The sequence below is a fragment of the Aethalodelphis obliquidens genome, unplaced genomic scaffold, assembly GCF_003676395.1.
Source record: "Aethalodelphis obliquidens isolate GAN/ISIS:26980383/991018 unplaced genomic scaffold, ASM367639v1 scaffold113, whole genome shotgun sequence".
NCBI lineage: Eukaryota > Metazoa > Chordata > Mammalia > Artiodactyla > Delphinidae > Aethalodelphis > Aethalodelphis obliquidens.
In genome coordinates, this window is record NW_020838057.1 from 2076674 (window position 1) to 2103656 (window position 26983).

The 26983-nt window shown below is 44.5% G+C and overlaps 1 protein-coding gene across 1 annotated transcript; it reads left to right on the top strand.

Annotated features, from left to right (window-relative positions):
• The first annotated feature begins 11930 nt into the window (after window positions 1-11930).
• On the top strand, window positions 11931-25114 carry ZIM2 (zinc finger imprinted 2). Its single transcript, XM_027097221.1, has 8 exons — window positions 11931-12013; window positions 13858-13861; window positions 18198-18558; window positions 20169-20272; window positions 20918-20965; window positions 22239-22365; window positions 22561-22653; window positions 24132-25114. The coding sequence occupies exons 1-8, from the start codon at window positions 11931-11933 to the stop codon at window positions 25112-25114; spliced, it is 1803 nt and encodes a 600-aa protein (XP_026953022.1).
• The last annotated feature ends 1869 nt before the right edge of the window (window positions 25115-26983 follow it).

A 26983-nucleotide genomic window follows, 5' to 3' on the forward strand; every position in this document is an offset into this window, starting at 1 on the left:
TCCCCTTGGATGTTGGGGACCTGGAGACTTGGGGAGGGGATGGAGCTGTCTGAGTCCATCCAACATCTGAGAGCAGTGCTGGGGTTCACACCCAGGCCATCTGGGTCCCCAGCCCAGGCACTGACTGCTGTGGTCCCCTGTCCATAGGGAGCACCTGTGGTGTCACGATGCTACCTCTCAGCACCATCGAGGGCCAGGAAACGGAGGCGGTGCAGACCAAGCCGCCGGAGAAAGGAGGTGAGACACACATGGGGTGGAAACCTGTGGGCAAGTGGGAATGGGGAGAGCATCCAGGGTAAGTCTGATGAGGAAAGGTTGACCCTGAAGACTGATCCCAACCTCAAATATCTCCTAGTTGCTCTTCCTGGGAAGGGAGGGCCCTGAGCGGCACCCAGGATGGAACCTCCCTGACATCCTCTCGTCAGTGGGTCCTGTCTCTCCCCTGCTCAAAGTCTTCAGGGGTGTCTCTCGGGAGCTGGAATCAATCTGGGCTCCATTTTGTGGCCCGGATACCTGCCTGGACTGGCCCTGCGTCCAGTTGCCAGGTCAGGAATTGCAGGGTCGGGTCATTCAGGTGGAATATGAAGGAGGCTTGACCCAAAGAGTTGGCAGGAGTGGGGTGATTCCTGTGAAGCCTGTGGATCCTGCTGGTGGCTTGGACACATGAGTGAGGGCTGTTGGTTTTGCTGGGATGCTTCCTTTCTGAAACGTCTTACTTTGCAATAATTTTATATTCACAAGAAGTTGCCATAATAGCACATAGAAGTTCCATGGACACCTCATCCCATTTCCCCCAGTATCTTTATTTTATATGATGATACTACAACATCAAAACTAGCCCATGGATATTGGCACAATCCGTGTGTGTTTCTACTTGTGTTTCATCACATCTATAGCTGTGTGTAACCATCATACAAAACAAGATACAGGCCACTTTTTTAGCTACCTACTCCCTGACCAGAGGTAGCTACTTTCCAGCTTCTTGTCCAATCTTCCAGAATGTTCTATGCTCACTCATACAGACAAGGATGTGTATCTGTTACTATGTATTTACGTCTGATGCACTGTGTGTACTCCATATGCCACTGCCAGTTCCTATTTTGTCTTCTTTCATTTAATTCTGATCTGACACTTGGTATCTTCCAGTCCCAGTCCCAGTGCTTTCCAAGCACCCAATCACTCATGCTTCACAACTCTGTGAGGTAAGGACAGTGATTGCCCCCTTTTGCAGATGGGAAATCTGAGGGGTGACAGGGATGAATGATTAGCTCATGCTGGGATTTGAAGCGTTTGGCCTCGGGGTCTTTGACCTTAAGCCCTGTGTCCCCTGTCCATCTTGGGGACTCTTCCCCACAAGATGACAAGTTTGTGTTCCAGCTGCCTGGCATTCCATGGTCTGTCTGTCCTGTGTTCTAATTTATTTAACCTGGTTCGTACAGGTGGCCATTTGGGTTATTCCCAATCTTTGAGGATGACAATAAATGCAAGTAGAGGTAGGATTATAGTTGGGCCATATGGCGCACGGAGGAGTATAACCATGATAATGTGTTTAAAAATTGAAATGGAAGCATCAAAGGGGTGTACATTTGTAATTTTGACATGTTGACTGAATGGTCCTCCATAGAGAGGTGGATTTCCATTCCCAGCAGGAGAGTAGGAGTTTCTAAGAAAATATCTGGATTTGTTGGTAGCTTTGAAATATCAGGGGACTTCACTCTAAATCAAGACATCTGTCTTCTGTGGGGAAACTAGACAATTTTCTGGAGGGGCATCCCCACGGGCAGCTGCATATCAGCTGTCCCTTCCTCCTGGACACGGGCTCCCCAGGGTGCTACCATCTCCAGAGACCCTGTTGTCTTACCTCAGCCCCTTCACTCACTGACATTCCCTCTCTGTTCCCTGTGGGCCTTCGGGATGCAATTAAATGCATGTCTGCAGGCGCTGCTGTGCAACCTCCAGCAAGTGTCCTAACCTCTGTGCCTTGGTTTCCTCATCTCTAAAGCTGGATGATGATAGTAGCCATCTCAATTTAGCTATGATGTGTAAAATACTTAACTGCGTGCCTGGCACATAGCAAGTACTCAACACGTGTCAGCTCTTGTCAATGGTTTCATGATGAAGATCTTATTATTATTGAGTTTTCAAGCCTCAGAGGGCAAGGTGGCCTCATGCCTCTTTCCTCCTCTCTCAGCCCTGCTTCCTGAGAACCCTGGTGAGCCGCGGAAGAAGTCCACTGGAATGAAGGGAAGACTGTCATTCAAAGTCCTGCCAATCTGTCCCATGGTAAGCCTGCTTGTTTCCTCCCTTTGACCAGAGGCTCCTGGGTTCTGAGAGGTCAAGTACTTCCACCACCCTCTCTGCTCAGCAGAGACCCTTGGGTGGCCAGGTGCCCCTTGTCCCCCCCAAGGATGTGGCCCCATCTGTAAGGGATGGTTTTCCTTGAAGATGCTGCCCTCTTTCCTGCTTCCTTCTCTTTCCTAATTCCTGCCTCTGCTCCAATGTCACCTCCTCCATGAAGCCTCCCTTGCTCACTTTCGCCCCACCCCCCTGCCTTGCTGAATATTTGTCAGATAATTATTGCTACCCGAGAGCATACCTTGTATTTGTTTGTTCATTCTGAAGGGGTAGGAACCTGTTCTGTTGTTCAATGACATATCCCCCCTGGCTAGAACAGATGTAACCAGCGGTAGGCACTGTACACATGTGGGCTGATTAAATGAAGGAATGAATTAGGGAACGGTCCCTGCTGAGGCAGGCAGCTGTGGCTTTGTCCACCTGGACACCATTCCTCGTTCTTTTGTTAAAACACTTGATTTTTGGGTGGACCATCTGCCTCCATGAACTTTGGATGTGTCTGATCCCATCCTCAGACCAGCTCCAGCTATGCCCCTGACCAATCAGAGCCGGCAATGCCAGGGTTCCCTGTGATTGGTTCCGGGCTGGGCACGTGACTCAACCTTAGCCAATGAGGAGTCTCCTCCATCTCTGGGATTCTTAACAGGTGGGAGGGGAGTTTGGAGGGCCCTGATGGGGAATCAGGGGGGCCGTGGGTAGAGGTCAGGTGAGGCACAGGGGCAGGATGCTCGCAAGAACACCCTTCCTATTAGTGCCTGCAACAGTCCCAGGGAGGACTTTTGAAGAGGTTTTCTTATTAGGGAATAGTGTGAGAATCAAAGACTTTATGAAAACAGTACAAAGGTCATCCAAATCCACCGATTGTTAACACATTTTCTATTTGCATGTTTTCTCTAATATGAATATATATAATACATGATGTTGATGGTGCTCAACATCCTGCAATGTACAGGATGCCCCCCTTCCCCGAAAGAATGATCTGACCCCAAAATGTCATTAGTGTGACACTAACGTTCTGTTCTTTCTTCTCTGTTTGCTTTCCTTCCAGCCAAGTGTTTGCTTCACCTATTACTTGGAACAGGATGACCCTGACTCTGATTCCCAATTTCCTCCTGAACCTTTGAAAACTGACCCAAATTGCACCTTCGTTCCTCTGCCTGTGTTAGAGTTTCATGAAATCAAGGTGTGTGAATGTCCCCTGTGCTGTCTCAGCTTTGTCACTGCTTCCTAATACCTGAGCTCCCTCTGCTTCCTGCTCTTGACTCAGCACCCTGGAATCATGCATGCTGGGCTACTGTGATGTAAAGTCCCCAGATACAGCTGCTTAAATAAACCGAACTTGATGTCTCTCTCATGATTGTGGTCTGTGTGTAAAACTCCCAGGGCTGGGGTGTTGCATCCCCGTGGAGTTGGGCAGCCAAGTTCCTTTGACCTTGGTGCTCTGTGCCACGTGGCTGGAGAGGGCTCAGCCCCCCATATCCCGTCCACATTGTGGCTCAGGGGAAGGGGAGGAGGATGAGGGAAGGGGAAGACACACTTTAGTCCTTCAGAGGACAACTCCTACAAGCTGCCCAGATCACTTTTCCTCAAACCTCATTGGCCAGAACATAGTCACATGACCACATCTAGCTGCAAGAGATGCTGGAAAGTACAGTCCTTAGCTGGGCAATCCTGTGTCACCTACTAGCTTCTATTATTACAGCAAAGGAGGATGAATATTGTGTCCACCGCTGACCAGGTCTCTTATGTTAATTTAGCCCCGGCACCAGGCTGTGATGAATACATGAGTGAATAAATGTACTCTTCAATTCTGTATCTCTCTCCCATTGACTAGGAGCTCCTCCATTTTTACACAAATATTTAGAATGATGAACATTTCTTGAGCACTGACCATGTGGTAGGCACTGAGCTAATGTCTTTACACATTTTGATCCACTTAATTCTCACAACCATATGGCTGGTTCTGTTATTATCCATCTTTCCAAGAGAAGAGAACAGAGGCACAGAGAGTTCATGTCACTTGCTTCAGGTCACACAGATCATAAGTAGCCAAGCCAAGATTCGAACCCAGGCAGGCTGGCTCCAGAGTCTCTGCCAACAACCACAAAGTCGAAGCTGTCGACTGAAGTAAAAATACACAACACGAGAGGTGTGAAGTTCAATTTTACTTGGGGACTTACTGCGGATTAGAACCAGGAGATAGCCTCTCAGAGAGCTCTGAGGAACTGTTCCAAAAGGTAGGTAGGAGGTCAGTTTCTGTGTGATTTTGGAGAAGGGATCCATGCAATCAAACACACATCTCAGCACAAGGTTCCTGTTGGTCATGAAGAACAGACATCTCAGTCAATGATTTTAGTGCTTTTCTAAGTATGGGAAGATGCAAGAGTCTTGGTTCATAATATTTTCTCCTGAAAATATCTAATTATCGGAGGGCCATTTCCTCCACTTTTCCCAGAGCATAGAATGCCTCACCCGGATCTTCACTCTGAATTCCTTTCAGGGTGAACTGTAGGTAGGACTGGAGAGTGGGGAGCATCCTTTAGTTGGTAAATTTTAGAAGCAACAGCCACAAGGGGTCGTGGAGGTGGCTCTGCTGAGGTTTCTGGGCTCCTCCAGATGCCTGGTGGACGCTGGTCCTCAGCTCACCTAGGCTGGCTTCTCTTGGGGGACTGGGAAGACCTGGCCCTGCTCTAGGTAACTTTCATCCTCCAGCAGGCTTGCCTAGGCATGTTCATCCCCACGCAGTGTTCAGGGCACAAGATAGAAACCAATAACAGTTTCTCAAGCACTTCAAACTTCTCTTTAAGTCACATTTTGCCAGGATCCCATTGGCCAAAGCAATTTTCATAGCCAAGCACAGATTCAGAACAGGAGGGCACTGCACACTTAAATGTCAAATGGTATGGACATGGGGCAGGGTGGAAAACTCTGGCCATTTTTGCAATCTACCACAATGCAATTCTGAACACATTCCCAACTTCCAGTGGATTTCCATGTCCTCTCCTGGGCCGCGTGGGGGACCAGTCCCTCGGTGAACAAGGATGCTGTCTGGCGGTACAGGAACCAGTGATCTTCAAGGATGTGGCCATGTCCTTCACCCAGGTCCTGCTGGAGCTGGTTCAGAAGGACCTGTACAAGGACACGTTATTGACAACTGTGGGAATCTGAGCTCCCTGTGTAAGGACGGCCTCCCCCAGTTCAGACAGGGCTCACCAGAGCTTGGTGGTCTGGTGATTCCAAAAGGCTATAAAGTTTCCAGAAGACACGGATGAGCTCCAGCCCCGGACTGGCCTCTAGCACTGGGATTTTGATGGTGTTGGCTCTGCTCCTGGTCTCAAGACAGCTTCCAGGAGCCCCAGGAGCACCAGTGCTCTAATTCACTTGCAACAGGAATGGTAGACTATTTTGGTGCTTGTATTCCTCCCAGGAGTCTGACCTGATCTGATTGGACCTGGCTTCATCACATGACCACAGCTAACCAATTACAGTGGCCAGAGAGATAAGGTATGAGCTGATTGGCTGATGTACGCAATGGGGTGGGCTCTGCTGCCTGGGAACTACTTGGATCTCCATCCTTAGAGATTTGAGCTGGTGGGGTGGAAGGTGTGGGTAGGTCAAGGTGGATGTGGAGGCTGGGGAGGGAGTTTCCCCACGTTCTCTCTGGAGGTCCTTTTTTTATCACACGGTTGGTCTTTCTATGCAAACATTTGGTCTGGGTTGCATGCTGGGAGGCATCTCACTCTTCTTTCCTTCTTTGGAGCCGGGCATCAGGTTTTCAAACCAAAGTTGACCACCAGGTTGGAGCAAGGAGATGATCCTGGTGTCAGGGAGAGAGATGTCCCTGGAGCCCCCCAGCGAGGTGATGTGGAATCAACGTGAGCAGGAGAGAGAGCACTGCAATCTCCATGGGAAATCCTCCCTATATGCCCCTGGGGAGGTGGGACTAGTCTGCAGGACAAGTTTCCTTCCAGGATGGCTTTTCCATTCTTCCAGCCCGAGAGATCCTTCCACTCTCATGTTCTCATCCCCACCCTTCTTCCTTGTCCTGCATCCTCTGTATCAGACTCCTTGGGTGGCAGGTGACAGAAACCCTGACTCAGGGCCTTGGCACTGGCTGTTTCCTCCATCTGCAGGGCCCCTCCTCCAGGGTTTCTCTGCTGCTGCTTCAGCCAGCACCTTTTAATTTTCCTCCTTGTACGCATGTAGTGGGGCCTTCATAGTTTACAAGATATTTATGGCAGTTCTTTCGTGCTGGCTGGTTTTAAGATTATCACCAGTTTACAGCCCTCTGTTACTTAGGAAGGCATCCACCCATTTCTGAGTAGTAAAATTATCACCTATCAGCTTCTTCGCCTCAAGAATATAGGAGAACATATAGAGAGTTTTCTCGTTCAGATAATACACACATTTCATAAGAATCCCAAACAGTAACAAGGTGTATTCATTATAAAAACAAACAAACAAACAACCTCTTTCTCACTCCAGCTTCTACTTCTGAAATTCTAACTTTGTTGATATTTATAACCTATCCAGCTTGAGATATTTCAATAAATTAAAGTTTTGTTTTCCAAAACCAGATTCCCGTGGTACAAGTACACATCCATCAGAATGACTAGAGGAAAAATATGAGAGTTGGTGAGGCTGTGAAACCCCTGGAACTCTCATGCATTGTTGTGGAAGGGTAAATTGGTGCAGCTCTTCAGAAGAGAAAACTAGTGGCTGGCATCTAGGAGAATTGCACCTATACATGCTCCGATCCGAATAACTCCACAGTGTGGCTGGGGGTCACTGCGTGTCTGATGATTCTGCAGCCCCCTACCCCGCCCCCCTCCCCGTGACCCGGGCATCCAGGCTGTTGTGTCTCTGCTGCTCAGAAGCATAACCTGCGGCTCTTTCCTGTCAACTCGCACTTCCCTTCTCCTGGAAGACCTGGTCCAGGACTGGGTCCAGGTGGGGAGGGGGAGGGGCGCTGTGGGGAGCATGGCTGTTTGAGGCCCAGCTGGAATGCCCAGAAACAGAGACAGTGAGGCAGGAACGCTGGGGTCAAAGAGGAGGTGCAGGACCAGGATTTCCAAACCCTAGTAACGATAAGTTGTAGCCAGCATGACAACTTTGTATACTTTGGTTCAGGCACTGTTTGTCACTCGACCTGAGTATCTATGTGGACAGGGGAGGGGCAGTGGTCGTGAGGGGCTCCTTTCGCGCCTTTGTCCTGCGCGGTCCCCGGGCACGTTTTCTGGACCCTCTGCAGGATGCCTGGGACCAGCACTGAGCTAGCCCGCCCCGCCCCTGTTCCCCGGGAAGCCCGCGCCAAGTCACAACCCGTTCGGGAGGTCAGTCCTGCCGCTGCAGCTCTGAAGGGTCTGCGTGTGCTCGGGGCTGGAGGCTGATGGGGATCGGGGCGGCAGTGGGATTGCGCTGAGGGGCTGCAGAGGGAAGGGGAGGGGGCTCTCGGGGAGGGGGCTCCCTGAGAGCGCGCGCCAAGTGCGTTCAGGGTCTGGGGGTCTCAAGGGGCGCTGCCTAGGAACCTGGGACCCGTGTGGCGGGCGCGCCGGCTAGTCACGTTGAGGACCAGGGAGTCACCCCAGGACGGCCAGCAGTTCTTGATCCAGTTGAGCGCACAGGCGACTCTGATTCCCGTGGATTCCTCCTGCCACCTAGAGGAGAGAAGACCGGAGGGACAAGACAGGACGCTGGGTCCAGCAGGGAGGGGACAACGGGGGCTCTGTCTTCCTGACTGGTGGGGAGCACGGGTCCAGGGGGTATGGGGACAGCGACAGGGACAGTGATGCAGGGAATCTGAAGCCCCGGAGAGGAGGTGAAGGAAGCCATCTCCTGATACTCACCCCCTAATAACAATAAAATTGTAGCCAACCCATAAATTGCCTGTACAGGTCTCATACACTATTTCAGTCACGTGACATGTGATGTGGTTCAGGATACCCTACGCCTAAATGTGGCACCTGGCATATTGAAGCTGAAGGGGTTTGAGAAAACAGCCAAAGCAGGAAATTCACTCTCACCTCTCCTTTCCCCTTCTTCCCTGAAACAGGTCATAAATCCCTCATGGGAGACGTGCCCTCCCTATACCAGGAGGAAAGGAGCATCCTGATCTCCAAAGAAAAAGGAACGCTTCCAAGAAGAATCCTAACACACAGGCCTTGCTAAGTTTCCACCAGGTTATTACACTTACCTCCTATTCCTTAACCTCTTATAGTCTTCCACAACTGTCCACGCCCTATCAAACCTAGCATAAAATACTCAGGTCTGTTTCTTTGGGTCTTCATTTCCTTAGGAAGGCTCTTGTGTCATGTAAAAGTTATATTAAAACAACTTGTAGGCTTTTCTCCTGTTAATCGTCTTTGTTAGTTAACTTTCAGACCCACCCAGGGACCATAAGAGGGTAGAGGAAAAAACTTTCCTCCACTACGCATGTATGTAATCATATTTGATTCTTATATTTAATAAGTTACTGTCTTTTCATTCTGGAGGGACAAACTGAGGCTCAGAGAGTTTAAATGACCTCTGAGTTGTAGATTTCCAGATAAGGAGGGCACTTTTCGGGAATCCCCCCACCAGTAGTTTGTGTGTTCCGACTTTGTGAGACTAGGCTTGACTCTGCAAGAGTCTGCACGTGTATACCTAAAAAGTCATCGCCAAATCTCAGGTCATAGGTTTTTCTCTTACGTTTTCTTCCAGGAGTTTTCAAGTTTTGGTTTTACATTTAGGTGTGTGATCCATTTTGAGTTAATTTTTGTGATGGGTATAAAGGTCTGTGTCAAGAAATATTAACCATTATGTCATCATCATCATCACTACCATGAACATCATTATGCATAAAATAATTATTGCACGTTTCAGTATGCTTTCCCCGCATATCTTGAGCCCCTGCCCGATAAATATTCTTTAGTTAAATACAAATGGCTCCTAAACACAGGAAAACATGTTCTACCTTGCTCATGAAAAAAGAAACATAAACTAGAACTGCCTTGAGCTTCTCAACCTTGGTTTTGGAAAATTTGAAAAAGCATCATATAACACTGAGAATGCAGGTTTGCTCACACAGGCTGGTGGGGGTCTAAGCTGCAACAGTGTCTATGGAACACAATTTAGAAATCTCTATCAAAATGACACACACATGTGCACTTTGCCTCAGCGATTCCACTCCAGGGGATTTATCTTCCTAGCAGATTTACACATCTCGGAATCGCTGAAGGTCAAAGTTATGCACTGAATACTGGTAGCAAAGGGCTGAAAACAACGCAACCACCCAGTAGTCAGGAATGGGTTAAATAAATCAAGTCACAACTATACAGCAGAATCCAAACAGCTGTTCAGAAACAGTGGGCAAATTCTCTTTGTACTGATATGAAAAGCTCTCCGAGGTATACTGGTAAGTAAAAAATGAAGGCACAGAATACTGTGCAAAGTCTCCCACCTTTTGTATAAAAAAGGGAGGAAATAAGACCATGAGTATTTTTGCAAACATAAAAATATATGTATTATTTTTGGACAAATATATAATTATACGTAATAGTGAATCTATGTATCATCATAATGATAGGTGTGTTATATATTACTTAAGTACACATTTTATGTTACAGTATATATCATATTGTGCAAGTGTCATACATTGTATTATATCTTTACATTTAAATTTATCTATAAGATATATATTTATATATTTAAAATATTTTATATTTTAAAATATATTTATTTGTATTACAGATATATATGTACAGAATATATATTATAGTATAGATACATGTTTATAATATATATCAATGATAACCAGACGCATCTGTGTGTATAACGCACAAATACATATACATATATATCTACTTATATATACATAAAAAAATTGTGGAAGGACGCTGAAAACGTTCATGCTTTCATAATTATTCAATATAATTATTCATAAATATTTAAATAATTGCACTGGTTACCTGGGTGTATGTGGTTTATGACATTAAAAAGTTGGTGGGTGAACACCACACACTAAAATAAACTCAAAATGGATTAAAGACCTAAATGTAAGGCCAGACACTATAAAACTCTTAGAGGAAAACATAGGCAGAACGCTCTATGCCATAAATCACAGCAAGATCCTTCTTGACCCGCCTCCTAGAGAAATGGAAATAAAAACAAAAATAAACAAATGGGACCTAATGAAACTTAAAAGCTTTTGCACAGCAAAGGAAACCATAAACAAGACCAAAAGACAACCCTCAGAATGGGAGAAAATATTTGCAAATGAAGCAACTGACAAAGGATTAATCTCCAAAATTTACAAGCAGCTCATGCAGCTCAATATCAAAACAACAAACAACTCAATCCAAAAATGGGCAGAAGACCTAAACAGACATTTCTCCAAAAAAGATATACAGATTGCCAACAAACACATGAAAGCATGCTCAACATCACTAATTATTAGAGAAATGCAAATCAAAAACTACAATGAGGTATCACCTCACACCAGTCAGAATGGCCATCATGAAAAAATCTACAAACAATAAATGCTGGAGAGGGTATGGAGAAAAGGGAACCCTCTTGCACTGTTGGTGGGAATGTAAATTGATACAGCCACTATGGAGAACAGTATGGAGGTTCCTTAAAAAACTACAAATAGAACTACCATACGACCCAGCAATCCCACTACTGGGCATATACCCTGAGAAAACCATAATTCAAAGAGAGTCATGTACCACAATGTTCATTGAAGCTCTATTTACAACAGCCAGGACATGGAAGCAACCTAAGTGTCCATCGACAGATGAATGGATAAAGAAGATGTGGCACATATATACAATGGAATATTACTAAGCCATAAAAAGAAACGAAATTGAGCTATTTGCAGTGAGGTGGATGGACCTAGGGTCTATCCTACAGAGTGAAGTAAGTTAGAAAGAGAAAAACAAATACTGTATGCTAACACATATATATGGAATCTAAAAAAAAAAAAAAGGTTCTGAAGAACCTAGGGGCAGGACAGGAATAAAGACACAGACATAGAGAATGGACTTGAGGACACGGGGAGGGAGAAGGGTAAGCTGGGATGAAGTGAGAGAGTGGCACAGACTTATATACACTACCAAATGTAAAAGAGATAGCTAGTGGGAAGCAGCCACATAGTACGGGGAGATCAGCTCGGTGCTTTGTGACCACCTAGAGGGGTGGGATAGGGAGTGTGGGAGTGAGATGCAAGAGGGAGAGGATATGGGGATATATGTATATGCATAGCTGATTCACTATGTTATACAGCAGAAACTAACACACCATTGTAAAGCAATTATACTCCAATAAAGGTGTTAAAAAAATTGGTGGGTGGCACACACACACACACACAAACGGTGAGCAGACTTTCCACTGCATACTGCTTATTTAATTTAAAAAAATTTAAACCATGTGTTAACTATTGAAAAAATTACTAAAGCATTTACAGGAAGGTCTTCCGTTCCCTCCAATCCAGCCTGGTTCTCGCGTGTCCCCCAGCGGAGCCGGGCGGAAGCGGCCTGCGTTTCCCGCGCAGCCCTCCGGCTGCCCCACAAGGCGCACGCGCAGGCCGCACATAGCGCATGCGCCGCGGGTTTGGGCGCCAAGTCCGAGGCCGAGCGTTTCAGTCAGGCGGCGGCGGCGGCGGCGGCGGCGGGCTAGCAAGGTGAGCGTGCGCTGTCCCGGGTCGCACACTGCGGGAGGCACGTGGGGCCACGGAGCGGGCTCGCGGGCAGTGGAGGCGCGGGCCTACCTGAGGCGACGCTGGGGGGGCCGGGACCCTTCACTGGGAAGTCGACGGGAAAGGCGCTAAGTAGCGGCCCTGAGGGGAAGAGGCGGGAGGCCGCGCGGGCGGTGGTCGGCTCTGAGGAGGATGCGGCGGCCTCCCTGCCCCTCACGCCTCGGCCTCCTGCCAACGACCTCCTCGGCCAGAAGGCTTTCAGGCCTGGACGGTCCGCCCGCCCCCGCCCTTCCCCACCAAACACCCTCCTTTCCCCTTGAAGACCTTCGCCCACCCCTCCCCTTCGAGGACCCCCCCTTCCCCTCAGAACATCCTCCTTCTCCCTTGAGGACCCTCCCCCACCCTCCCCCCAGAACCCCTCCTTCCCTCTTGAGGACCCCCACCCTCCCCTTCGAGTACCCCCCAGCCCTCCCCCTCCAGGACCCCTGCCCTCCTCCTCAAGGACCCAACCCTGGCCCTTCCCTTGCTAGAGCACCCTCCCTCCCCTTGAGGATCCCCCCTCCTCCTCAAGGATTGCCCCACCCCCCTGCCCTCCTCAAGGACCACCCTCCCTTTTGAGGACCCCCCCAGTCACTCCCCCCGCCGTAGGCTCCCTCCACTCCGCATCCAGACCCCACGCCCCCTTAAGCCCCCACCTCTCCCCCAAGGCCCAGCTCTCATACTCCGCCCTGCCTTTGTCTGGCCGCTCTGCCCTAACTCTCTCCCAGCTCCACCCCCTTTATCTACCTCAGCTCAACTCCTTCATTCTGCTCCCCCCTACCTCTGTCCCACCCTTCCTGTCTGTGTTTTTCCCCCTTGCTCTGGTTCCACCTCTCCTCTCCCAGTCCCTTACCTTCCCTCTACCTCAGCACTGTCCCCACTTCTGCTGCTCTACCTCAGTCCCACTCTGCGTCTGTCCGCTGTGCCTTGGCCCCTGCCCCTCCTTGCTGCTCCTCTCCCCCATCTCAGTCCCACCCCTCCTGTCTGTGTTCCTTCCCCTTGCCCTATGTCTCCTTCTCCCTCAGCCCTGTTCCACCTTCTCCTCCACTTCTGTCCCAACCCTCCTCTCCGTATCCTTCCCCTCTGTCCTGGCTCTGGACCCCTCTCTCTCCTCAGTCCCGCCACTCTTTTCTGCTGCTCCTTTACCTGAGTCCTGCCCCTTCTTTCTGTGTGCCTAGCCCGTGCCCCGGCACACCCCTCCTTTCCCAGACTGGCAGCTCTTTTCTGCGCTTCCTCTTTAGCTTGCCCCACTCCTCAGCTCTGCCCCTGCACTCTGCCTTGCCTTGCTTTGCTCCCTTTCTCTTGCCTCAGCACCTCTCTTCTGTTTGCTCCCTTCAGTCCCTGCTGCCTCCTCCCACCACAGCCTCTGCCCACCTGGGATCTCTTGGTCTCCGCCCCCTTCTCCCTCCACTCTCATCCCCATTTCTCTGGAAGTTCTTCCCTACTCAGAAATCAAGCAACCTACCATCACTCATACATTTTTTTTTTTAGGAACTCTTGAGCTTTTATTTAGTGTTTAACATATTAGCTGCTTTTGTCACTACCTTCTAACATGCTTCCCTGGAGAACCGGGTTGCGGGGGCGTGGGCGTGGGGGTGAGATAGAAGGGGCTATTTGGGTAGAAAGGATAGAAAGTATAAATACTACCTTTCTCCTTTCAGGAAATTTACTTGCTGCCCTCTTTCGTTTCAAAATTCATAATATTTTTGCATTAACTTACATAATACATCTATTTTCGTCTTACTATAAAACATGTTTCTTAATAGTAGACTTAAAAATTGATTCTTCAGGATGGTATGCCTCGTGATTTTCAGCTCCCACCTTATTTAAACCTTACAGCAACATGAGAAAAAAGTCTTTCTTCTTTTTCCTTATTTTCACAGATGAGAGAAGCTAAATTTATTTATTTATTTATTTTTAATTAATTTTTGGCTGCATTGGGTCTTAGTTGCTGCATGTGGGCTTTCTCTAGTTGTGGTGAGCAGGGGCTACTCTTGGTTGCCGTGTGCGGGCTTCTTATTGCGGTGGCTTCTTTTGTTGCGGAGCATGGGCTCTAGGTGCGCGGGTTTCAGTAGTTGTGGCACACAGGCTCAGCAGTTGTGGCTCGTTGGCTCTGGAGCGCAGCCTCAGTAGTTGTGGCGCACAGGCTTAGTTGCTCCGCAGCACGTGGGATCTTCCCGGACCAGGGCTGGAATCCACGTCCCTTGCATTGTCAGGTGTATTCTTAACCACTGCACCACCAGGGAAGTCCCAAGAAAAGCTAAATTTAGAAAGGTGCTACTAATTACCCACGTTTCCACATCATTTTGTGTAGATGGCTAATGTTCCAAAATAAAGAAACCATTTACTTCCCGTATGTCAAGTAAATATTTAATAATGAATGTTTAAAGTGGAAATGAAATTATTCTTCTAAGGAACTTTTTGGTGAATGGAGAAATCAGAAGTGCCGTTATGAATTATTTTAAAAGTAATCGAAACAGGAGTGGTGACTTCCCCTAAATTTGATATATAACCAAAATTAACAGCTTTCAATAGTCAGGAAAGAATGAAATAAATTAGGCATTTGTTTCAGGAGATTCCCAAAGTCCCACAAACAAACTGATAAAACTCTAAAGGAACCAGGAGTAAGAAAATAATAAAGATAAGTGAAACTAATACGTGAGAAAACAAAAATAATGGCATTGGAAGTAGCAGCTGGTACTTGGGATGCGTGGCAATAATGAAAAAAATAGCAGTAATTAACAAAAAAGACAAACTAGGAATAAAGCAACATTGATTATAGACAGGATAAAGTTGTGTACTTAGGATATTTCAAATTCTCAATCATGTGTTAATATATTTCAACTTCAAGCAAATGGATGATTTTCCTGGAAAAGTATTTTTTAAAAATTGGATTCAAGAAATAGAAAACCTGAGCAGACCAATGAGCATTACAAAGCACTGAACAAAGTCATTAATTGGTTGACATCAGAGAGCCTTTTGCCCAGATGGCTTTAGTGGTATCAAGAGTTAAAAAATAAAGTTTGAGTAAAAAAATGTTAGGAAGAAAAACAATGTGCCAACAACTACTGAGGTATGTGGTTAAAAGTTGGATGATAAGGGATGTAGGATTAGGATAAGACTGAGCTCCAAAAGATAAATATTTAAGGGAAGCAGAATCAAGAATTTATGTAAAAGAGAGAAAAGGAGGGATGCTGAGGGTGCCCTCTGAGGAGACAGAGCCATGAGCTTCTTTTCAGTACCTGTGTCCTGGAGGGCCTTGACTGTTCAAGGTCTTGCTTTCCCTCTTTGGGCCAGGAGAAAGGATTGTGACTCTCTGCTCTAGCTTTGGACCTGGCTAGTCTTGGGAGGCAGGCTGGCAGGATTTCACAGTCATTTCCACTACTCCTTTCTCAGGATCCTTCCCTGGAGGCTGCAGACCTAGAAATTCAATTCAGGGGGGCCTCATACATCCCAAGAAGGAAGCGATAGCAAATTTAATAATTGGTGGTAGGTGGGAGAGGTTTTAGAAAAAATTATACTCTTCTCATACCTTATCCCAGACTAAATTCCAGCTAAAGAATTAAAATGAAATGTTTAAATAAAGAAATAAGAAAATATATTTAAATATTTAACTGATCTCTGAATGGGTAGTGATAAATTGGACTTTGAAATATTAAAATTCTATGAAGACTAAAGAGAAAGTGTGGCATGGTTGGAATTTTTTTTTAAGCAAATAGGTCAAAGAGTGAATATCCTTTATTTATATGGAGCCTTTACCAATCAGCAGTAGGAAAAAAGGGCAAAGGATAGGAGCAATGTATAATTGGCCAATAAATCTGAAAAAAGTAGTAAGCTCTATTATTAATCAAAGGAAATGCAAAATTAAAGAATAAAATATATCTTTAATTTGTCTTATTGGCAACAGATTTTGAGAAATGATAATGTTCTTGGCTGGCAGAACTAGTTACATAATTTGCAGGGTGGAGTGCAAAATGAAAAAGTGGGGCCCCTTGTTTAAAATATGGAAAGTCTCAAGACAGCAACAAGAGAGCATTAAATTAAGCTTGAGCCCTTCTGAGGCTCTGTGTGACTGCACTGGTTACATGCCCATGAAGCTGGCCTATTGACGTGCAGGGTGGGTATGTAATCTTATATATTGAGATTGGAAGAAGAAATTGGTGGAAGCCTTTGGGAGGAAAATTTGGCAGATTGTGTTAAGGACTTTTTAAAAAGTTCATACCCTTTGTCCAGGTAATTTCGCTTTTAGGAATCTGTCCTAGAAGGGAAATATCAGAGATGTGGACAAATACTTAGTTTCAGTGGTGTTCACTCATTATGATTTATAATAATGAAAACCAAAAATGCCTTCAAACAGAAAAACTGCTTGTCATATAAATCACAGGTGCATGTTTTTTAGTGGAGAGGAGAAAAGAAAAAAGGAAATGTTTCCCCCAAGTGGCAATTTTGTTCGTGATTTCATAGAGTGCAAATTTTATAGAAGAAAAGTATTTTTTATTTTCCTGATCATAGAAGATAGAAGGTTCATTGTAGGACATTTGAAATTAGGAAGTAGTTTTGAGGGAGAAAGTATAAAATCACCAGTAAAAATAATTTGTAGTCTCACTGCTCACAGATAACCCCTTTGGTGTGGAATTTTGGTTTACTTTCCAGTTTTTTTCCTGTGCTTTATATGGTTGAGTATACATTCTATATTCAAGTTTGTTTCCTGCTTTTTCACTTAATATTACAACCTAGATATTTCCCCACGACTATAACACAGCTAAAAAATTTTTAGTCAAATATAATACAGAAAAAGGCACAAACCATTAGTATATAGCTCAGTTTTCACAAAACGAACATACTGTGTCCATGTCATGAGTTCCTGGATTAAGAAAATAGACCATTACCAGCTTTCCAGAAACGTCTTATGTTGTCCCCTCCCAGTCATTACCACTGCCCCCCGAATCTCAGTCCCAACTGTTACCACCATTCTGACTTCTAACACCTTAGACTTGTTTTGCTTGTTCTTGACCTGTGTACAAATGGACTCATGTAATGTGGACCTTTTTTTGAGCCTGGTTTCTTTTACTCAACAGCAAGATGCATCCATATTCTCAATTCTGTTTAGAATTCCACTGTTATGAATATACCATTCTGTGGTTCTGTCTCCTCTCAAACGCTTGACTATCATCTGAGTTTTTCATTTTGAATATTCTGGAGGGTGTGTAGTGATATCTCATTGTGGTTTTAATTCAGATTTCTCTGATAACTAATGAAGTTGAGCCCTGTTTCATATATTTACAGCCATTTAGCTGTCTTCTTTTGTGCAGTACCTGCTCAGATCTTTTAACCTTTTTGCTCTTGTTTTGTTTGCCTTTTTCTTACTGATTTGTATGATTTCTTTATATATTTTGCATATGAATCCAGTTCTTTGTAGAATGTATGTTTTGTAAGGATCTTTCCTCATTCTGTATTAACTCATTTAAATTCACTTTTTTTTTTTTTTTTTTTTTTGCGGTATGCGGGCCTCTCACTGTTGTGGCCTCTCCCATTGCGGAGCACAGGCTCCGGACGCGCAGGCTCAGCGGCCATGGCTCACGGGCCTAGCCGCTCCGCAGCATGTGGGATCTTCCCGGACCGGGGCACAAACCCGCGTCCCCTGCATCAGCAGGTGGACTCTCAACCACTGCGCCACCAGGGAAGCCCCAAATTCACTTTTTTAAGTGACATTCTTCTGTGATCTATCAGTTCAGTTCATTGTGGTTTGGGGTTCAAGCCTCTTTTCCCTTCACTGCCATTTCTGAAATTTTTCTAGCCTGTGCCTGTGGATCTTCTAGACCTGGTACTGTGACTGAGGCAGCATCCTGTCTGTAGATGTGCAAATCTATGTGAATGTTCATTTAGACATTTGTGTGAAAAGAGCTAACTTCCTTTGCTTCAAATAACCTCTGCTGTCCAGTCCTAACTGTGGAAGCCATTTGTGAGTCTCTCCGTGTAATTTCTGGAGGTCCTGAGGTTTCTGAATCCTTTCTTCATCTGGTACAACTCTGCACACCATCTTCCACAGCAGTGTGTTCTGAAACAGCCTGCCTTTTAGAGTATATCCATCCTTTGAAGGGCCAAGCTGTAAAGATGCTGCACATGACAGGTTTTGGATATCTTGAGGAATCCCCAGCTCATTCATCTACACGATCAAGAAAAAAATCCAGAAACCATCTGCATAAGAAACCTAGGGGCTCTGAAAGTTTCTCACCAAAAGTTTAGGCATTTTCAATACCTGTCAGTGACTGGGCCTCACCAAGCTGTGAGCCAAATCCAGGAGCTCTGCTGGCAATGGCTGCAGCCAGAGACCCACACCAAGGAGCAGATGATAGAGCAACTGGTGCTGGAGCAGTTTCTGAATACTCTGCCAGAGGAGGTTCAGACATGGGTGAGGTCAAAACAGCCCAAGAGCAGCAAGGAAGCAGGAAACCTGGTGGCAAACTTGATCCAAGCTTGTGCGGAGAGAGGTGAGAGAGGAAAGAAGCAACTGGCTGTTTGCATTTATTGAACATTTGCTGTATACCTGGCATGTAATAGGGAGCTTAATAAAGATTTGTTGAATGACTGAACAAATGAATTTTATAATCCAGTCTAATCTGCCTAATCTTGTGTGAAATGGAAGAAATTAGGGGTTTGGCTTTTGCTTATTTATTATTTCTCTAGGAGTACCCCTTCCCTCCAGCTTTGTTCCCCCTCCCCTCCACATTTCTTATTAAGCCTGAACTTCAGTATCAACACAAAAGACCACACAGCCAAAAAAAAAAAAAAGAGGGCGTAAAATGTGGGAGATATGAGGCCTGGAAATTTAACTTCTGTTAAAATTTGACTTGTCTCTTAGAAACTCAAGTTACTAGATTGGAACTAAGGGCATTTCAATAATGAGAGAAGAAAGCTGTTCACTCCTAATAGTCCTTTGAATAAAATTGATACTAAAAACAAAGTATTGTTTGGGTGTATATAGAGAGAGACAAGGAGAGAAAGACAAGGGAACAAGACTTGGGTGTGGACCAGTGGGATGGGTTAATTACATTTAAAAGTATAAACAAATTTGAAATAAACATGAGGGTCATGCATGGCTGAATACTGATGTATCATGAATTAAGGATTCTGATCAGTCCTGTGCACCTGCATTCCTTAAAAGAATTTTGAAGATGTTAATAGTGAACATGTTGGACACTTAAAATGTACTACATTCTAGGTATTTTATAATATTCATTTACTTCTCTTAATAGCCCTTGAAATAGGTATTACCCTCCTTCCATAAATGAGGAGACAGAGGCACAAAAACGTTGAATGACTGGCCCCTGGTCCCACGGTTAGTAATTGGCAGTCAGGATTCAGCTGGGAGGCTGGCACCAGCGTCTGTGCTCTTAATCACGGTGTTACACTGCCTCCAGTGGACATGTGGGATATTGTCCCACGTTGGTTTTAAACTTGACCAAAGGCACAGCCTTTGATGGAGCTGGAATTCAGGGGAAAGGAAAGAGCTCTCTAAGATATGAGAAAAAAATTACAGATTAATGAAAGATACACTTAGAAAGAGACTGCAGGCAAGGAAGGCCTTCAAGGTTCAAGTTTCTGTAGGGAAGGTGGTGGTTGTATTCTAGATCAGTGAGTGAAAAAGATGTAGGGAAAGCTTAGTAATAAGAGTTGCCATTTTAAAAAAATGCATGCTGTGTGCTTTACATATGTAATGTTTAATCCTTACAGGAACCCTTAGAAGTAGAGGTCTTATCATTTTCATGTTACAACTGGGAAACTGAGGTTCTCTGGTAACTGAATGGACGGTGAGGCTAGGACCACTGATATAAATAAAGAGGAACTCCTGCTTTATTTTGAAGGTACTGAGAAGCAATGGAAGAGTTTAGAGGTGGAAGATAACCAGAACTCTTTTCTGGAACTTGCCATATTGATCTGAGAAATGATTTCTGTGGTCTTTCTCTTGTCATAGGAAGTCCAGGACTGCTGCTCCGTCCCGTGGCAGGACAGGATGGCGTGGGGGTGGCAGGCTACTCTCTGTGCCTATGGGCGCTGCCTGACTGGACTCAATTCCATGGTCATTTCTGCTCCCTTCTAGGTTTCCCTGCTCGGGACTCTGTCCTTGCAGAAAAGAGAAACACCGAAGAACAACAAAAGAAGGGCACAACGATGTTTGACAGTATACCATCTGCTAGATCTCAGGTGAGTCGGGCTTTCTTCTGATTTAGTTCTCCAATATGGGGACCTCACCTTCCTGATTTCCAGACATTCCCCGTCTAATTAAACCACATCCTCATTTCCTCAAAGTCTTTATATAAACATCACCTAACTGAGCCTCTTCCTGGCTTTCGTATAAAAAATGTTCTTCTGACCCTTTGTATTCCCCTTCCCTGCTTTATTTTTCTCTGTCACACTTATGACTACCCCACATACTATATCTTTAACGTTGTTCCTCTTTTCCTATCTTTTGAATTAATTTTTCATTGTTTAGTATTCCATTTTATCTCCACTTTTGGCTTAGTCAAAACCACCCTCATGTGGTTTGTACTATTATTATGCTCCTTTTTATATATGAAATAAATGGCAGCTATTACAGGGACATGATACTGTTGTGAGGTGTTTTTTTTTTTTAATTTGCTCAATGTTCTTGTTAAATCACATTTTGAAACCTAGAAGAAATTAATATGCTACACTTCCTTTAGAACCAGAAAAGAATTCATGGGAGGGAGGTGACGATTAGGAAAAAAATTGTCTAAAAATGCTCCTTGAGGGAGAGATGGGGGGAAAAAAGTTGAGAAACACTGTCCTAGATGATCTATTCCTGAGAGTAGCCCTCTGTCCTTACAGTGTCCATGTCAAGGATCCCAAGTGAAGATGCCCACAGGGACTACTGAGGTAATATAAACGAATACCGTATGTAAGTGGGTGGATTATGACAAACTGGGGGGGCACCTGCCCCATCTAAGGGGAAGCTATGACTCGGCTTCAGCTGATGGCACCGTGTGAGAATGTGGGTCCCGATCCCCAGATCTCCTGATTTTCTTAAAGAGAAGCCAAAAATCCAGTTAATAATTTGAAATATACAATTTTTTTGGTGTTGGCAGCTAATATGAATTTTGAAGAAAGAATTTAAAAAAACACACGTGAGCCAAATAAATCCCTCTATAGGAGCTGGGCAGCCAGTACATGCCCTCTAGTTTAAGTCATATGTTCATTGATCTGCATAATGTTTCCATAAAAACACAAAAGATGTATATTAGTAAAATGGGTATCATAGTCTTATGTAGTCTTCTAATATCTGCTTTTTAAATTCACCCTTCGGTTACCAAAATTGTTGCATGTAACTGTAGTTAATTAGTTTGTATTGCTGGAATACTATTCCATGGTATGACTATACCATAATATATTTATTTCTTCTACTATAAATGAATGTTTGGGTCTTTTCCATATTTTGGATGTTATAAGACAGATGTTATGAACATATCTATCTCCAAGTACACATGAGCAAATATACCTAGGAACAGAATTTCTGAGTCCAAAGTGGTTTACTAATTTACATTTCCCTTAGCATCTTATAAGAGGCCCCAAGGGTCCACATTTAAGATAATATTTTGTATTGTCAGACTTCTTAATTTTTGTCAGTTGAATGGGTATAAAATCATACTTTGTCATTTTGAAATGTATTTTCTTATTTATTAATAAGATCGAATATCTCTTCATATTTATGAGCTCTTTGTGTTTTATGGATGAGTCACTGAGGCTTAACCTATCCATTCTCATAAAGCTTGTTAGAAAGAACCAGACCCAGAATCTAAACCCAACTGTCTCTGATTCCTGAGGTTGAGGTATACTGCTCAGTTTTTAATTATTTGCATTTTTTCTTTCTTTATAAAGTGACTTAAAAGGATTTTTCTCCTGCAACCCAAATCTGTCAAAATTAGCAGGAACTATCTCAGAAATGTTCTCACTTCTCTCAGACTATAAGACAAAGAAAGGTATCTTTCTAAGTCCGTAGAAATAATCTAAGTGGATTAGAACACTTGGATTAGAAGGTTTCTGCTGGTCTGAACATCTGCTTCATGGTCAGTCCCCTCTCATCAGGCACCTTTCCCCCTCCTTGGGATAATTCCTAGATTTCAATCATTTAGGAGTGTGTCTGGTATTTTAGGGGCTGGTGACTTTCAAGGATGTGGCTGTGGACTTCAGTCCAGAGGAATTAACCTACCTTACTGCTGCTCAGAGGAAACTCTACCGGGAAGTGATGCTGGAAAATTTTAGGAACCTGGTCTCCCTAGGTAAGCTGTGATGACCAAAATTGTCTCCAGACATTGCCATATGTCCCTGGTGGCAAAATCATTGGAAACAGGCTTTATTTTTCTTCTGTTTAAATTTGCATTTTCCTTATTATCTCACCGTCTTTATAACCCAGGTTGGGAGTTCCTGTGGGTACAGGACAGAACCCCCAAGTTGTGAGTCTCCTTCTTCAACAGGGTACCAGTTCCCTAAACCTGACATTATCTCAAGGCTGGAAGCGGAGGAGTCACGTGCAGTGGAGGAAGACAGCAGTACAATGATATGTCAAGGTGAGTAGTGAGACAGGAATCGTGGGAAGACAACCCCGGTCAGCCAGGAGGGGCCTGGGAGCTGTTCCCCAAAGCCCTCTCAGCTCAGGGCGAAGGTTGGTAAGTGCTCTCACCTCAGGGGTTCATGCCGCTTCCCCACATCACATGCACTCAGTACTTCTTTCATCTCCTCTCTGAAGCTCATCTCTTCCTGCAGCATGAGTTCCTCTCCTGCGCAGCTCCAGGGAGGCCAGTTTCCCTTTTCTCTAGTGTTCCAACATGAATGAATGCATTCATTCATGCCTTTCCTCTGGCAGCTAGAAATCAGAGGTCTTTCCTCTTTAACTGAGACAAGCAAAAAACCTTGGCGTGATACCACTCCTTTTTCCAGCCCCACTCAGGGGGTTGCCTTCATAAAGCACAAACTTTTGACCAGCTTCTTACCACCCTCAAAGGAAAATCCAAACTTTTAGCAAAACATTTAAATCCATCCCAATCTGGCCTAAAATTCACATCCCACCCTCATCTCTCACAGATACTCCAAGTAGAAACCTGTGTTGCTGGCTCCCCAGGACTGTGTATTTTCACAGTTCAGTGTCTTTGCTCAGGATGTTTTATAAGCTTGCCACCCGCTTCACTGCTTACTGAGCCCTAATGCCATCCCCTCCGTTGAGTTTTTCCTGTTCCTAAATGGAATCAACCCCCACCCCCATCTCTTCTCCTGTAGTCATTTATAGCTTGATTGGGGTCCTTTTTACAGACTTATTATGACCATCTGGTTGGATAATGCTTTGCTCAAAATAGACATTTAATAAATGGTGAATTGAAGAGAATGGGGTAAGATTAGAGATTGGGAGCCAAGAAAAGAGTTAGAATCCTTTTGCTTTATTCTGAGCAAGAGGTTGTTGACCTGTTTACTCCAGTGTTTCCCTAATGGTCCTGTAGAACTATGGTAATAGGCGTTCTTTAAAAAAAAAAAAAAAAAAAGTGTTCCATGATGAGATCAGTTAGAGAAATGCTGCATACTATATTTCCCCTCTTCGGAATTTGAGATGCCAATTAAAGGTTCTGAAGAGTCCTACGGGATTGAAAGCTGCTTGACTTGGACCCTATGGTATCTCCCACATTGACTTGACAGTGGAATCCCTTTATTGCCACAGCTATTAGTTGCTTGGAATAGTAGTAATTTGCCAAGCGTGGTCTGGATGCAAACAAACCCCAATCCCAGCTCTTTCTCTGGTTTCCTCCTTGTTCTCCTGTCTGTGTCTCTGGCATCTTTGTCAACGTTCAGTCCTCCTGGATGGTCTCTTTTCTGCCTCATCCTCACCCTTCCTTGCTTACTGTCCTTTCCATCCTCCCATTCTCTCCTTAGGTTCCCAGAAAACTCTCAAACCTCTTTAAGAACTGTTCTGCTATGTTTGGTCTCTTTCTTCTGTTTCTACTACAATGATGTGTCTCTCTGAGTAAAAATAGTAGAGGAACTTTTACATTGCTTTTAGATTGGGAGAAAAAACCTGAAACCAAAGATGTAACTCCAGAGCAAAGCCTGCCTATAGAAAAATCATCCTCAGGGGCAGGAAGACAGGATTTGGACGTAGGTAACTTCTGGTGTGTCTGTGCAGAAGAGTCTTCTCCCGATGATCCATTGGGTTTGCACCAGGTCAAACAGGAGAAACTTTTGAGTCTGGTAAAAATGAATGACCCCAAGACCCTTCCTCAGGAAAGAAGCCATGACTGTGATCAATTTGAGAGACGCTTAGATCTTACTAAACAGTCAGAGGGTCTTCTAGGAAAGGATCCCCAGGAACGCACTCCTCCTGGAATTTGCACCAGTCCCCAGCCGGTAGACAGCAGGCCTTTCGTCCAAGAGAACAAACACAACAGACGTGAATTTTGTGAAAGAAGCTTTAGTACCCAGTTGGCCCGTGAGAGACACGAGCAGATCCATACAGGGAAGAAACCCTTTGAATGTAAACAGTGTGGAGAAGCCTTCTACTTCATGGCACACCTCACCAGACATCAGAAGACTCATTCACGTGAGAAGTCCCCCGGGTGCAATGAAGGTGGAAAGTCTTTCACTCAGCGTGCAAATATCAATGGCTGCATAAGAATTCATAGTCAGGAGGACTACTATGAATGTTTCCAGTGTGGCAAAGCTTTTATCCAGGATGTGCATCTTTTTCAACATCTCAAAGCCCATGAGGCAGCAAAAGCCCTTCCACCCACCTTGCCCCGAAACAAGACACATTTAATTCGATATCAGCGGAAACGTAACCATGTCGGAGAGAGAGCCTGTCAGTGTTGTGACTGTGGCAGAGTCTTCATTTGGAATTCCCATCTCATTCAGCACTACAGAATTCATGCTCAAGAGAGGCCTTACCAGTGTCAGCTGTGTGGGAAGTGTTTCAGCTTACCCTCCTGCCTCACTCAACATTATCAACTCCATTCTCAAGAGAAACCGGTTGAGCGCAGTTACTGTTGAAAAACCTTGACTCAGAACATTCTCAACACTTTTGACCTTCCCCTGGAGAAAGACCCTTTGAGTGCTCTGAATATGAGAAGGTCTTCCACCAGCCCTCACACCTTGTTAACAACTTGAAGATTCTTCGTGGTGTGGTCAGAAAACAGAGAATGGTTGCAAGAGGTTAAAACAATCTTTTTGCAAAGGGAGAGTCAGCACATGTGTCAGTCACCCAGGCAAAAAACCTTACAAAGAATATTTTTGTTGCATAGTAAAGAAGCTAATAGATTTTGCCCTTCTTTGGTGTTATCCATAGAATGGAGAACATTGATTTTGACATCCTGACAGAAAACTTGCAACTGGTAGTTGGGCTCCAGACAGGAACTCTGTTGGCTAAGTTACTACAGAAGTGTTTACATACAGTATCTTTACCACATGGGATGTATCAGCAGAGGGCATGGTAAAAAGATTTTTGAGGTGTGCCTATGTTGATTCATCCACAAAGCTGAAGTAATTGGTAATATGTTTACACAGTACTTGTTGATTTACAAAATATTACCAAATATATTATTTGATCTTTTAAGGAATGCTGCATTGTACCTAGTATGAGGATATTTATTTCATTTTTACAGGTATAGCAAACTTGAAACTCCAAGTTGTCATTTGATTTAACCTGGGTTGTAAGTGATGGGGTAAGAACTGAACCCCAGTGTGGTTTGGTTAGGTTTGGCTTTTGAGATTCCATGAGATATTTATTTTATATCTTGATGCTCAACCCAGGTTTGTTTTATTCCTGCCATACCCCTCTGAAGAATAGGTACAGTACTATACTGACTGCAGCCGTCTTCCTTTTTAGTAATGCCAACATTATTTCACATTAAATCAGATGGGGACACTTGTAGTATAAGGGGTTCAGAAAGCTTTTTTTTTTTTTTTTCTTGGCGGTACACGGGCCTCTCACTGCCGTGGCCTCTACCGCTGCGGAGCACAGGCTCCGGACGCGCAGGTTCAGCAGCCATGGCTCACGGGCCCAGCCGCTCCGCGGCATGTGGGATCTTCCCGGACCGGGGCATGAACCCGTGTCCCCTGCATCTACAGGTGGACTCCCAACCACTGCGCCACCAGGGAAGCCCCTGATATCTTTTTTAAACCTAAAAAATCTAACCTTCTCTAAACATTAGTATTTTTTTCCTCCAGTTTTTATTATTTGTAAAATATACTTTAACTATTATTGAATTTACTTTGATGTATTATGTGAAGAAAAAAATTATCCCCCATTGTTAATTGCCCCAACATCAATTTTAATAAGTGATACATAGTCATAATATTTTATTTTATAATACAGCTCTGTATCTGGATCATCCACTTTGTTTCATTGTTTTGTCACCCTATTATATCATAGATCTGTATTCTTTTTAACTTTTATAGCCTCATGTGAGTTTTCTATCACTGTGCCTTTAAGAAGTTTATTTATGTGTGTTATATTTATATGAGAAAAATGAATTTTATTACTCTTCCAGATGAAAAGTTGTTCAACAATTAAAAACAGCCTTTTGATGATTATTGAAGTGAATTTATAAATGAATTAGGAAGAATTAACATTGTTACATTTAAACTTAGCATCCAGGAATATGATATTGTTCTTTTATGTCCTCAAGCATTTTTATCAGCCAGCAAAGTAAGTTCCCCTTAGTTATTCCTACATACTGTTGCAGTTGTAGGTTTCTTTGTGTAGGATTTTTCTTTTTTTGTTATAATTCTCAAAAATCCAGCATCCCAGAAATGGGGTTCCTTCACTGTTGCCCCACTACATGCATTCAAGCTTGCCAAACCCTACACTTCCAGCAGTTGGGGGCCACAGATGCTCTTAAAGGAAAATGCAGAGAAGCA